A 14,648-nucleotide genomic window follows, 5' to 3' on the forward strand; every position below is an offset into this window, starting at 1 on the left:
TCCTAATGTGTCTCTTGGCTGCATTAAAGCTTAAGATGTGCTAATTTTATTGCAGTAGCAGAGAGTCACAAATTCAATTGGGTACAAACAAAACTATGCTTACATACGGTGGTGTATGGTATATACAAGTAGTGCATGTAGTACTTATATATCAAATATACGAAATACAGCAACAACAAATTGATGAGCATATGGCAAACCATTTTAAGCAACTTTCTTATTTATAAAAATAAATGAAGAGTTATATTCGTTGATCGATTTTAGTGATCTTCCAACTTTCTGAGACATAAGTGCGCGATTTCTTCTCAGAAACAAGAAAACAATATTGTTTCTTTGGATTGGCCATCACAGTCACCAAACGCCAAACTAAATGAAAAAATTATTGATCTTTAAAGGAAAGACATCAAGAACACATTTAACTTCAACAAACGATTTCATTCGACTATTCTAAAACTCATGTAGGACGCTTGCTGTGGAAAATGCGGAAAATTTAGTAGTGAGACGTCATTAAAGATGTCAGGGTCTAATAAACAACGTGGAAGATTTGGAAAATGAAAGCGTTATTTTACCTTAAAAACATTGCTATTTTCTTCTTTCAGTATAATTGCTCTTGGGATTGACACAATCTCCCACTCTTTTAAGTGTTTGAGCAGTTTCTATTATCGCGATTATCTTTCATACATATATACTCGTATTTCGGTATTTCTCTTTTGTCATTTTCGTTTCTTTTAGCTGTGGTCGCACTTTGTTGCCACTTTAAGCTGACACGCACCATTTTTCAGTGTTTGGACGCATGCAGCGTCCAGATGGTTGAAAAATAGGTGAATATAATTTTTTGACTTTGCCTGTCAGTTGCACCTTAATGTTTGGCCTTCCTGTAAAAACTTAAGCGAGAAAGCAACTTTTTCATTGACAAGAATATGTTGTTTTCCAAATAGATTTCTTTAATGCACTTGATAAAAACTTTTCAAGCGTTGGTTGTTAAAGAGTTTAACATTGTGTTAAAAAATATTTAATTTGTCTATAAATAAAGTTTGAGTAGACAAGTTCACAACTATTGATATGTATTTTCAATCAGTGAGCGTGACAGTTGAGGTTAGCGTAAGGCTTAATGTGCTGGCCGCAATTTTAAGGTTTAATAGATAGTGTTAGGAGTTCGATTTTGTGAAATAAGCCTATGGTTAATATGTTTGTGCTTACTTCTAATCTGCCCAAATCCGCCAATGCACATTGAATAAGAAAAAACGGCTCCTATTATCTTTATTTACGGCATTTTGCTTGTCGAGTTTTCAAATGATAGTAATAGTAGAGTGAAGTACCAGCTAAACAAAAAACATCCTTCACATTATATAAATATTGCTGTTGCAGGTGTGATTGCACACCCCTATTCTGCATTTCTACTCGAATCGTAATTTTCTCCGATTGGGAACTTTGGTATTCTGCGTTACGATTCAACTTCGAAAATTCCAATTCTATGTATTCTGCATTGCGATCGTAATTACGTTTTTGTACGTTGAAGTTTTGTTGGCGGAAAGCCGTTATATATTCATTTTCGTGCACTTGGATAAAATAATTTCCTCAAATATGTAAGTAAAACTTTATGATTATAGTTGTAAAAGACATAATGGTGGTGTCCTTGGTTGTTTGTGCTTAAATGATATTTTTTGATATGTTTGCAGGTCAAAAGTAACAACGGCAGAGCAATACGAAAAATTGTGTGATATGATGGCCACGAAAAGAGATATTGCGCAGGGCTTCCAAAAGCGACCGAAGGAAGAAGTACAGGAGTTTTGGGAGGAGGTTGCTAGGCTGGTGAAGGAAAAAGTAGAAATAAAAATGCAAATGCTAAGATTAGATCCAAATTATAAGCCGGATTCAAAGTAGTCATTTTTTAATTGTCAGCTTTTTATTTATTTTACTATTATTCATTTATATAACGAGCTGTGAAATGAAATAAAAGCATTTACTTTTTTAATATAGGAGCTGTAAAATGCACTGAATGCAATTGTTTTTATTTAATAGAGTAATGTAGAGCTTTTTTGAATAAAATAAAAAATGAATATAAAATATTTTAATTTAAAAAGCAGAAAGTATGTTGTCTCTAATACGGTTTGCTGTGGAAGCATAATTGGGGTCATTGCTTTGTTCTTCTTAATTTGTGTATTTTTGCTTTGTTATGTTTCATTTTCACACGTTTCAAGGCAAACAGATGACTTCGAAAGAGCTTCAGCTCTTCCTCTTCTTCTTTCAATCCAATCGTAACTCAGAATACCTACTTTCGATTCAGACGGAGCGTAGAGCGGGAACGTAATCGAAATGCAGAATAGGGCTGGCAGTATAATGCTTTTACTAAAGTTTCTCTTAGGCACCAATTGAATATTCTAATTTGTGTCCTCTTTTATGGAAAATAGATATCTTCAATAATAGGTAATAAGTTTTAAAAAATGTCAACCTTAGCCTCTTAGCCTATGATCTTTGGTTCATCAGAATATTTTACACTCTCCCAAATCGCAAATGTCCAAGGCTAAAAAAAATTTTACCACTGGATGGCAGTGTTAATGTATCTTATAGTATAGGTCATAGGCTCCATTCTTTGGACACAATATCGTTTAATTTTTTTGATTTATATGCTCTAGTACTGATATACGTATTTTTGATGTGTGGTTTTCAACAAGGCAATACTTTTTTCGGAGTTGATCTTTTGACTGCTTACACAATTTTTGTATACTCAGTTACGTTAGCGTTGAACAGATTTTGTCCGGAATTACTTTTGGAAATCGTTTGGTTCTAATATCCACTTTACGGGAGATTTGCGGAAGGATCTTGGTTTGCGGGATTTTAAAATCCAACTCGTGCAAGAACTTGAACAAAACGACTATCACTTGCGCCGCTCCAAGAAGAACACTGATTCCGACTTTCACAAAAAAAATTTGTTCAGCGATAAAGCTAACTTTTGTTTAAATATGTACATTAGTAACCAAAATTGTGGCATTTGGAACGAACATAATCTACATATAAGCCAATGTTGAGACGCCGTTGCATGCTCAAAAAGTCACTGTTTGTTTTACTCTATGGTTAATCGGTATAATTGGTCTATATTTCTTCAAAAGTGATGGCCACCATAATGTTACGGTCAACGGGGAACCCTGTAGAGCAATCATGAGTGGCTTTTTCGAGCTCGATTTGGAAGATATTGATGTGAACGACATTTAGTTACAACAAGATGATCTTTGATGAGCGCATCATCCCGTGTCGTGGGTTATGGCCTCCAATGTCGTGCAATTTAACACTACTGAACTTTTTTTTGGAGTTATGCGAAGTCAATATTTCAGAGATTTAACAAATATGATAGCTTGGTTGGCTTCATTAAAGAAAGCGAATTATTGGAATGCGCATTTGTTTTAAGAACATTTCAGGAATTTACCTGCGTTCCATGTTGGTAGTCAGACAACAAAAGGCAAAAAGCAACCCTATAAAAATTGTTTCTTTCATTTTCCTGCACATTTTTTGTTGATCTAGAAAAATAAAGCAAACGGTTAAAAATTTATGTTTATACCAACAGTCATTGTTTATGCTAAAAAAAGATTTCCTGAAAGCTAATTAACAAATTTGTATGCATACTTGGACTAATATACTATTAGACCCTTACAAGAGCTAATTCTTCAGTTTTTAAGACATCAAAGGAAAACCTTGCATATGACCTTTTCTCTCCATGAATATGCTCATTTGTTTGAAAAGCCGATATAAGATGTACAAACTGAAAATCTGCCAAAAATCAAGATAAAGGCATTATTTGACCCTTTATGCCAGCAGAAGTTGCACCTGTGAAGGGTTTTATAGCCTCAATGCACCCAAAGTATCGTTAATGTTAATGAAAATATCATTTGTTACATTTTAATACAATGTTTATGTTGATTTGTCCTACATTAAATAAACAACACAAAAGTTCGCCAATAACCAGAGAAATACTTTAAGACCAATTATAAAGAGTAAAGTCAGCCGTATATTCGAAAATCCTGGTATTAGTTACATAGAACTAGGTCAAATTTTCGGCCAAATTTATCTATTCAGGCTCAAAGATACACTGTTCTGAATAAAACACGCTCCCTTATTTTCATTGGAATAAATCACTTATTGGTCGATATATGCGGCACAAGGTTCCCCAAAGATCGAAAATCTTAATATTAAGTATATGGCGGCTAAAGGAAGTATTGGTCCGATTCAACCCATTTTTGACATACGAACATGCCATTATATGAAAATGATTATCCCTTAGACACACATTGACCAACATTTTCGATCAAAAATCAACTATAAGTACCCAGGGCCTTGAACAATTTTTAGTCATAAGGTGGCACACACTAAAGACATTAGTCGTGCAAAGTTGTATACCGTTGTATTAACTTCTTTTTGATTTGTTTACTGGAAACTGAACGAATGAAGTGCAATTTAAAATTGTGCTATATGGGAAGTAGGCGTGGTTGTAGGTCGATTTCAATCTTTTTCATACTGTGACATAAGAATGTAAGGAGAATGCCATCCACTAAATTTTGTCGAAATCGGGTATCCCGAGATATGGGATTTCACCAAAAAGTGGGCGGTGCCACGTCCATCGTCCAATTTTCAATTTGCAATTGTGATTGTTGTAAGAGCACTCTTAATTTTTGTGTCCACCACCACCCTCTTAAGAGAGCTGTTCCTCTCATGCTCTCTTACATATCTTTCGTTAAAGAGAATTTCTATTACAAATATACATATCTATGCAAATACATATTTACTACACCAGTAGTCGAAAAACTGGATTCAACCGATTTTAGAATTGGTCTCATATTACGAATTCATAACTTTCAGTTCAAGAGACTTTAGCACCATCCCCTGCTTCCAAAATAATTATTTTTGTATTACAATAGTGAAATCTTATTTTATTTTTATAAGATAATTTATTTTAAAAGAATCGATAAACGGAACAATAATTACATTATTTTTATTCACATCGACGACAGCAAGGATTCAGGCACAACAAAACAATTACGCACTATACTTTCGGGTAATGAGCACCTTTCTACCCAACAGAAATTCTCTTCATCAAAGACTGATACAGATAACTTGTCAGCAGATTTAGACCAGCCACCAATAGCCCAAAGCTTATTGTCTAGTGATATGCCAGCTATACTTGTATAACTGCCGCCAACTTCCAGAGAGCAAATCTGCGCAATGTTTTCAAGAATATTCAGTTTGACCTAAAGCGATTGGCGAAAATCAACACAATATATGTACCTGTGACCATTTGTCTTGCTGAGGATCGTAACGTCCAACAGGTCTGTACTCATTCCCACGGCCCAAAACATAAATGTGACCTTTATGTGCAGCAACCTGTAATAAAAAAAGTAGCAATAAACGTTTTGTTTAATATTAATGGAGTTAAGAGGGCGACTAATAAATCAGTGACTATTTTCAATGAGACAATTTCGGTCCTTTTTATTGACGCGTAGTTACTTTTGCTGGTTTTGAAAACTTTGGGGAAGGCTTGCAACGGTGAAATCAAATGGAATCTCTTATTTCATTGGAAGTACGTATTTCAAAAATAAATTTTAAAAATCTTGACAGAATACGAATTCCGGTTTCGTACTTAGTAAAAGAAATCCAAAGAGGCGAATGTTAATATTTAAACACTTAGATAAAGTTGCCATATACCGTTCTTCGACTCTTCCTTATTGTACCAAATCATGACTTGATGAACGTTCTACTAATATTAATAATTATATTTTATTATATTTTAATCTAACTTACACCAGAAAAGTGATATTCTGTCATATCCGCGCAAGAAGTCCAAGCGTTCGAATCCGGATTGTAGCATTCGACGGATTTTATTCGCCCTTTGCCATTTAAACCGCCCATTATGTAAATTTTACCATTCAAGGTCACTGCACCTGCGTCATATCGTCCAACAATCAATCCGTTCACGGAATTCCAACCACCGGATGTCGTATACCTGGACACAAACAAAAGCAATGAAAAAAGAATGTATGTATAGTACGAGTATATTAATAAACTGAAGCGTCAAAAGTGGCATTTGGTCACTTTGCATAGTCCATTAAAAACACTTAGAATTATTCAAAATAAGTCGTTGAAAATGTCAAAGTGTTAGAGTTTTCTAAAGTCTATTTCAATCAGATCATAACATTTCACTGAATTCCCCCCTCTTTTCAAGTACTTCTAAAGTACTTTCACCGTTAAGCTTAAAGCCAACCTGAAATTGTTAAAGCTCACAATCGCCATTATTAGGTAATTCGTTACAGATTTATATATATTCACCTTTCCACCGACGAAAAAACCTTTTCACCATCATAACCACCAATCGCGTAGATTTTACCATTTAATTCGACAACGCAGTGGTCCCTTCTTGCTTCGATCATTCCGGGCAAATTTTGCCATGTCTTATTTCGTATATTCCAGCTGCGGGCGATGTTATATGTGGCACCATTTTTATAACCGCCAATAAATAATAAATTATCATCCTTCAAAACAGTTCTATACACCCCGTAATCGATTTTTATACTCGCAAATTCCTGCCACTTGTCCTCAGCTTTGTTATATTGCAGCAGCTTGTAATTCATTCCAAGCTAATCCAAAATTATTGTAAGTACATTAATTTAAGATTATCATTTTTGAATATAAACCACAGTGTGCGTTTACCTCTGAGCAAAGTGCTAGGATTGTTTTCTCACCACAATTTGTTGCACTGACCCCACGAGGTTCTGTAAATCGCATATTTATCATTGGCCGTGCTGTAGGCTCTCTGATCCACGATAACGCCTTGAAGGCCAGTAGCTCACATCCAGGTAACGGCAGTATATGTGTCAACAAAAAGTCCATATTGAATTTGGTAAGCCGGAGAAAAGCTACAAAAAGTGGCAGTTGCTCTTGACGCGCAGGAACCTCGTGATTGAACCAGCGTTGTATGGCATCGTAGGCATCTTCCTCATGGGTTATATTGAAATTGTCAAATACCAGAATACGTTGCAATTTTTCTACATCAAAATTTAAAAACTCATCGCTTTGGCTGATCTGGTATTATTAGAAACAAAATTTAAATTACACAAGTACCGCTATTGTGAGACATTACGTGTATATTTATACTCATATCCATGAAATTCTGTGTTTCGTATTCAATGATTTTCTGCTTAAGAAGTTCATATTGTGTTTCACGCTCCAGCGTATAAGCACCCTGTAATGTATATTCATTGATATGTGTCATGAGGTAGTCCACACAACTGGTTATGACATCGTCCAATTGCAAGACGATTGCTGCCTTCGGCATGGCACCGACATTGTTAATGGTAATGAGGGTCTATCCGGTGTAACAAAAGGTTATTAGATGCTCGAAAATATCGCTATCGATATCATTTATCTCGATGACTGGATTAGTGCCTTGATTGCCTTTGAAAAGGTTCTCGAAGTAAGGACTCGCTGCTGCGAGTATCAAACGATGCGCGGGCACACTGAAATTAATATTAATCTTTATAATTTTATGTAAGCTGAGGACAAAGTAATACTTACAGAGCCGTTGGGTTTGAAACTTTAAATGTCACATCGATTAGAGACTGCTCGTCGTAGAAACTACATATTTTCGCCATTAATTTCTCCATGAAATGGTTCTGTTCACTGCAATTTCTCTGAAGAGCAAGTGTTTGGGAAGAACTCGTGGCCATTACTAGTTACTTAACTTTCCTTCTGTAATAAAAAAATTACAATATTGATTAAAATATTTCAAATAAGTAAATGCACCTGGAATTTTCCTTCCAAGTTTTCTGGTGTACACTAAATCTGCGTCCGATCAATGACTGTCTTCTTACCTTGGCCACTTTGATGGGGGTTGAGCTCTGTGCCTGGTAATAAGCTAAGTACAGTACTTTATTTATAGTTATCGCAGCTTTCAATCGAACATTCCTGAACCTCTAAGTGTAAGCAAAAAGGTGTCTTAGTAACCTTAAGATCTCTCTTGTATTTAGTTACGCGCTATGAGACCTCTGTAAAAGTGCATACTTGAAATTGCTCATCATTCTCATTTCATTTTCATTTCTTTATTAGTTTTCCGCATGAATTCCTTCTATAATAATCCTGGTCCATTCAACACTGGGATATTCATAGTTCTTAGACAAGCCGAAAACGTTGCGAATGAATTATTAACACTCCGGCCAGGGTTATTTTTTTAAAGCGCGGCCAAAGATGTGAGAGTGCGAAGCAATTTTCAAAATAATCGGTTTTTCTGATAAAACGCACTATAAATCCGGATATATCTCAATGTTCACTAGAATTACAGCTAACAACTACAACTACAGTGTCTCACAACTAAAAAGATGCAGAAACGCAATGAGGAAGCGCTTAATAAAAATTCTTGATTGCGAAATAAAAAAATGTTTTTAATTTATTTATTTACTTAATAAGTATGTTAAAGCTTGTAAAATTAAAAAAAAAAAACGCTAAAATTATTTATTAAAACATATTCGTATACCGAATAAAAAAGAAATCGGCAACGTAAACATGGTAGAGGACATATAATGGTCTGGGGATGCATGTCATCTTCTGCAGTCGGGAATTTGGAATTTATCGATAGTATATATTATGATCAAGAGTGAGTTTCTGAGCATTTTGATATTGAAAATTTGCTACAAAGTGGCGCGAAATTAAATATTTGATATAATATACTCGTATAATGATCCGAAACACAAATAAGTTGTGAAACATAAGTAGTACAAACACCAACACTATATCTAGACTTTAATGCGATTGAGCATCTGTGGTCAGTTTTGGATTGATAGATTCGAAATAAAGCCGCTTGAAAAACGCCTTGCAAACAGAATTAAACCAAATTGCTCCTGGCTACTCAAAGATATCGGTGGAATCCAAGCCGAAACGTATGAAAGCAGTTATGGATAGTAAGGGGTATCTGACAAGGTATTGCTCAAACTAAAATTTTGATTATGTCCTTGAAGTGTATTTTTGGGTTTGTTACTGCATCATTTTCGCTGTGAGGTGAAATTGAATTGAACTGCGATTGCTCTTGTTATTGATTAAATAAAATTACTACAAACTCTGAATTTTTTAGAGCATAAATTAAATATGTATATCTTTCGCTGTTAAATGGCATTTCTAGTTTTTAGAAAATTAAATTAGCTATCATAATGCTTTCTTTATTACTTTTTATATCATTTCATCCCTTTGGCTTTGAGCCACTGTACATAAACTTTTGAAAAAATTCATTTTCCGCTCATTGCAATATTCGCGTTGGCACGATTCCGATTACTTTGGCGGAGGGGTAAAAAAACCGAATTACCGGGAAAATGGGGTATGTGCGGGTAGGGGAGCTTCTCCAGAGGACGAATATCTAAAAATAATATAAAAATAAATAATATTTTTTAAAATATTCACGTTTAAAATTTCAAAAATTTGCACTAAGAACACGTGGTATTTCTCTTTGTTTCACTAAATTTTTTCACGTTTTTTACTCTGTATATTTATAGATACACTCTAAGCATTGAAATAAGCTCACATTTCACATTTATTTTGTAATTTTTCAGCAAAATTTAATAATTTAAAAATCACTTATCAAATTTATCGCTGAAAAGTTGAGGGTGTTTATATTTACGAGGAAAACCATCTTGCCACACCTTAAAAACCAAAAGTGAAGGATTTTTCAGTGTTTCACAGCGATTTCTTTGTTTGTACTTTCGAGTGATTCTTTTTTCTTTATTAACTAAAAAAAAACTATAAAGAAGATTTTTCAAGCTAAAATTGAATATGTGAACACTTTTCCAAACACATACATACATATATGAATATATGAATAATATGTGATTTATTTTTAAAAAAAACACAGATAAGTAAAATCGTGTGATAATATTATAATATTTATATGATTGTAATATAAAGAAAAAAGAAATCTGAATTGTGCCAATTTCATTTTCCAAAACTCAGAAAAACCACTTAACAGCGTTTGATATACACATTTAGTTTATGCTTTAAAAAATCAGATTTTGCAGTTATTTTATTTAATCAATAACAAAAGCAATATCAGTTCAATTCAATTGCACCTCTCAGCGAAAATGATGCAATAACAAACCCAAAAATAAACTTTTGAAGAACATAATCAAAATTTTAGTTTGATTAATACCTTGTGAGATTACAACTACTTTCATACATTTCGACTTGCATTCCACCGATTTCTTTGTGTAGGTAGTAGCAATTTTGTTTCATTCTGTTTGCAAGGCGTTTTTCAGGCGGCTTTATCACTATCTATCCATCCAAAACTAACCACAGATTCATTCTCAATTCCACTCAAATCAGGAAACAGTGTTGGTGTTTGTACTAAGTGCGGACAGTTTCAAATAAGCCAGCTTTGCTCGGGATTTGTGTTTCGGATCATGATCTTCATAGTACCGAAAGTTGTCGGAAATGTTTAAATTTGCTCCACTTTGTACCACTGTTGATCATTATATTCTATCGATAAATTCCAAATTCTCGCGTCCAGAAAATGACCACGGCATTCTACTATGTATACGTTGTTTCGTAGATTTTGCGGTTGTACCTCAGCATTTGCTTTTCTCCATACATAGGCTCTTTCCATCCGATCTAAGCCAGTTGAACTCTCATCTACAAAAATTACGGTATTCCAGAAGCTTTCACTTTTATATGTTCTTCGACTTTTAGCATTTATGTGTGGTTTATTTCGGGCTGTGCGGCCATTGAAGTCAGCTTCCCTGAACACTTCTTATGGTTTATATAGAGTCGATTTCTTTTTATTCGTCTGTGAGCTTACATTGCGGTATACATATGTACGAACATAGTTTTACTTAAAGATTGTTAAGAATAAATAATTCTAGCGTCTTTTTTTAATTAAAAAAAAAATAATCGTAGGCGGGGTATTTACAATTCATTCGCACGTAAGAGAACTACTTATTATTATTTGAAACGCGGCCAAAGGCAGCAGTGTAGAAAAGGAGTTCCACGCGAAAAACTAATAAAGAATGATTTTGGGTGTAGATTGGAGAAAGAGCAATTTCAAGTACGGCACTTTTACAGAGGTCTCATAGCGCGTAACTGAATACAAGAGAGATCTTAAGGTTACTAAGACATCTTTTTGTTTATTTTCCACACGTAGAGGTTAAGGAACGTTTCATTGATAGCTACGATAACTACAAATATAGAAGTGTGGTTAGCATATTGCCAGACACAGACTTCAACCCCCAACCAAAGTTGCCAAGGTAAGATGACAGTCGTTGATCGGGTGCAGATTTTGTGTACACCAGACTACTTGGAAGAAAATTTCCAGGTGCTTTTACTTACTTGAAATATTTTAATCAATATTGTAACTTTTTTATTACAGAAGGAAAGTTAAGTTAATAACTAGCAATGGCCACGAGTTCTTCCCAAACATGCTCTTCAGAGAAACTCCAGTGAGCAGAACCTCTTCATGGAGAAATTAATGGCGAAAATATTTAATTTCTACGACGAACAGGCTCTAATCGATGTGACATTTAAAGTTTTAAACCCAACGGTTCTGTAAGTAATACTTTGTCCTCAACTTACATAAAACTATACAGATTAATATTTATAATTTTTTTTTAAGTGTACCCGCGCATCGATTGATGCTCGCAGCAGCGAGTCCTTACTTCGAGAACCTTTTCAATGGCGATCAAGGCACTAATCCAGTCATCGAGATAAATGATATCGATAGCGATATTTTTGAGCGTCTAATAACCTTTTGTTACACCGGACAGGCCCTCATTACCGTTAACAATGTCGCTGCCTTGCTAAATGCGGCAATCGTTTTGCAATTGGACGATGCCATAACCAGGAGCGTGGACTACCTCATGACACACATCGATGAATACACTTTACAGGGTGCTTATATGCTAGAGCGTGAAACTCAATGCGAAGTTCTTAAGACGAAAATCATCGAATACGAAACACAGAACTTCATGGAGGTGAGTCTAAATATACACGTAATGTCTCACAATAACGGTACTTGTGTAATTTAAATTTTGTTTCTAATAATACTAGATCAGCCGAAGCGATGAGTTTTTGAATTTTGATGTAGAAAAATTGCAACATATTCTGGTATCTGACAATTTGAATATAACCCGGGAGGAAGATGCCTTCGATGCCATACAACGCTGGTACAATTACGATGTTCCTGCGCGTCAAGAGCAACTGCCACTTTTAATAGCTTGTCTCCGGCTTACCCAGTTCAATATGGACTTTCTGATGACACACATACAGCCGTTACCTGGATGTGAGGTACTGACCCTCAGAGCGGTATCGTGGATCAGGGAACCTACAATACGGCCAATGATAAATATGCGATATGTGCTACAAATTGTGGTGAGAAAACAATCCTAGCGCTTTGCTCAGAGGTAAACGCACACTGTGGCTTATATTCAAAAATGATTATCTTACATTAATGTAATTACAATATTTTTGGAATAGCGGAATCCCAAGCTGCTGCAATATAACAAAACTGAGGATAAGTGGCAGGAATATGCGAGTATAAAAATTGATTACGGACATTATGAAACTATTTTAAAGGATGATAATTTATTATTTATTGGCCACATTTAACGTCGTCCGCAGCTGGAATATTCGAAATAAGACATGGGAAAATTTACCTGCCATGACCCAAGCGAGAAGGGAACACTGCGTTGTCGAATTAAATAGTGAAATCTACGCGCTTGGTGGTTATGATGGTAATGCTTTGTCGTCGGTGGAAAGGTGAATATATATAAATCTGTAACGAATTATCTAACGATGGCGATTGTGAGCTTTAACAATTTCAGCTTAACTTTAAGCTTCACGGTGAAAGCACTTTAGACTAGGTGTGTTAGGGTAGTATGGATAATAAACAAAATGAGGTACTTCGGCATGAAAGAAGAAGGGAATTCTAAGTGTTTTTTTTAACAGACTATGCAACGTGACGAAATATCACTTTCGACGCTTCAGTTTATATATGTATATGCATTCTTTTTTCATTGCTTTTGTTTGTTTCCAGATATTCGACTTCCGATGGTTGGGAGTTCGTGGACAGTTTAATTGATGTACGATATAACGCCCGTACAGTCACGTTAAATGCTGAAATTTATATAATGGGCGGTTATAAAAACAACAAGCAAATAAAATCCGTCGAATGGTACAATCAGGACTTGGAGACTTGGACTTCTCGCGCGGATATGAAAATATGTCACAGTTCACCTGGTGTAAGTTAGACTAAAATATAATTATTAATATTAGAAGAACATTCATCGAGTCCTGATTTGGTGGAATGAAGAAGAGTCGAAGAAGGGAATATGACGACTTTCCTTAAGTGTTTAAAAATTATCATTCAACTCCTTGGATTTATTTTTCTAAAGACGGATGTACGTAAGCGGAGTTCGTATTCCGTCTAGATTTTTCAGGTTTATTTGTGAAATACATACCGCCGTTACAATAAGAGACGACATTTGATTTCTCGCTTGCAAACCTTCCCTAGAGTTTTTAAAACCAGGAAAACAATCTCCGCTTCAATAAAAATTACCAAAATTGTCTAACTGAAAATAGTCACTGATTTATTTAGTCGCCCTTTTAACTCTATTAAATTTAAATAAAACGTTCATTGCTACTTTTTATATTACAGGTAGCTGCACATAATGGTCATATTTATGTTTTAAGCCGGCGGGGTGCTGAACGGTACGATCCTCAGCAAGACACATGGTCACAGGTACATATATTGAGTTGATTTTCGCCAATCGCTTGAGATCGAACAGAATATTCTTGAAAACATTTCGCAGATTTGCTCTTTGGAAGTTGGCGGTGGTTATAAAGCTTGCGTAACACTAGACAATAGACTGTGGGCTATTGGTGGCAAGTCTAAATCTGCTGACAAGTCATGTGTATCAGTATTTGATGAAGAGAATTTCTGTTGGGTAGAAAGGTGCTTATTACCCGAAAGTGAAGTGCATAACTGTTTTGTTGAGCCTGAATCCTTGTTGTCGTCAATATGAATAAATAATGAAATTATTGTTCCCTTTTTCGATTTAACAAATTCTTTTATAATAAATTATCTTACAAAAAATAATATAAAACTTCACAATTTTCATACAAAAATAATTATTTTGGAAGCAGGGGATGGTGCTAAAAAAAAAATTAAATAAATAAAATGTTTCAGATTGTGTATTCTAAATTAAAACTCAAGTGTGCGATCAATCTAACATGGAGTGACGTCAAATCACAGCTTTTTTATCTATGAAACCATGGAACGAGTATATGAATTATATGAATGAATACACTAGGGTGTTCCAAAGTTTTCCAAATTTATTTTTTTCACACAGCCTCTGTAAACAAACGTAAGCTACCTCTTAATTTTTAATTAAAAAAGTACCGCAATCATTTTCCAATGTTTTTGTATGAAATTTCTTAAGCTCTTGCCAACAATTATTTATCTTCAATGCAAATGGACCTACAACTTCGAAAAAATTATAAACCATTATACAATTTTCTGCTTTGCAAAAGAGGTTTAAATTATTTTGTCATAACAAAAGTCCATCAAAAGTTATGCGCAGTTAAATTCAAACATCAATTAGCCAGTTCATTCACACAAGTGATTTACACATTTT

General features: G+C 34.7%; 3 protein-coding genes across 3 annotated transcripts in view; 1 reads left to right on the forward strand and 2 right to left on the reverse strand.

Moving 5' to 3' along the window:
* The window catches only part of LOC125779050 (kelch-like protein 17), a 398,740-nt gene that overhangs the window by 306,260 nt on the left and 77,832 nt on the right, over positions 1–14,648 (forward strand). Inside the window, exon 6 of the mRNA XM_049459466.1 lies at positions 13,049–13,253. Within this exon, the coding sequence (XP_049315423.1) occupies positions 13,049–13,253 (205 nt within the window). The remainder of the gene's footprint in view (positions 1–13,048; positions 13,254–14,648) is intronic.
* The window catches only part of LOC125779053 (kelch-like protein 5), a 293,968-nt gene that overhangs the window by 138,576 nt on the left and 140,744 nt on the right, over positions 1–14,648 (reverse strand). The gene's annotated exons all lie outside the window — the stretch shown is intronic.
* Positions 4,974–14,648, reverse strand: part of LOC125779045 (kelch-like protein 5) — a 78,145-nt gene continuing 68,470 nt past the window's right edge. Inside the window, exons 6-9 of the mRNA XM_049459452.1 lie at positions 6,316–6,372; positions 5,791–5,992; positions 5,278–5,373; positions 4,974–5,207 (exon numbers count right to left, since the gene is read on the reverse strand). Of these exons, the coding sequence (XP_049315409.1) occupies positions 4,989–5,207; positions 5,278–5,373; positions 5,791–5,992; positions 6,316–6,372 (574 nt within the window). The 3' untranslated portion in view covers positions 4,974–4,988. The remainder of the gene's footprint in view (positions 5,208–5,277; positions 5,374–5,790; positions 5,993–6,315; positions 6,373–14,648) is intronic.

The sequence above is a fragment of the Bactrocera dorsalis genome, chromosome 5 (genome assembly GCF_023373825.1).
Source record: "Bactrocera dorsalis isolate Fly_Bdor chromosome 5, ASM2337382v1, whole genome shotgun sequence".
In the NCBI taxonomy this organism is placed as follows: domain Eukaryota; kingdom Metazoa; phylum Arthropoda; class Insecta; order Diptera; family Tephritidae; genus Bactrocera; species Bactrocera dorsalis.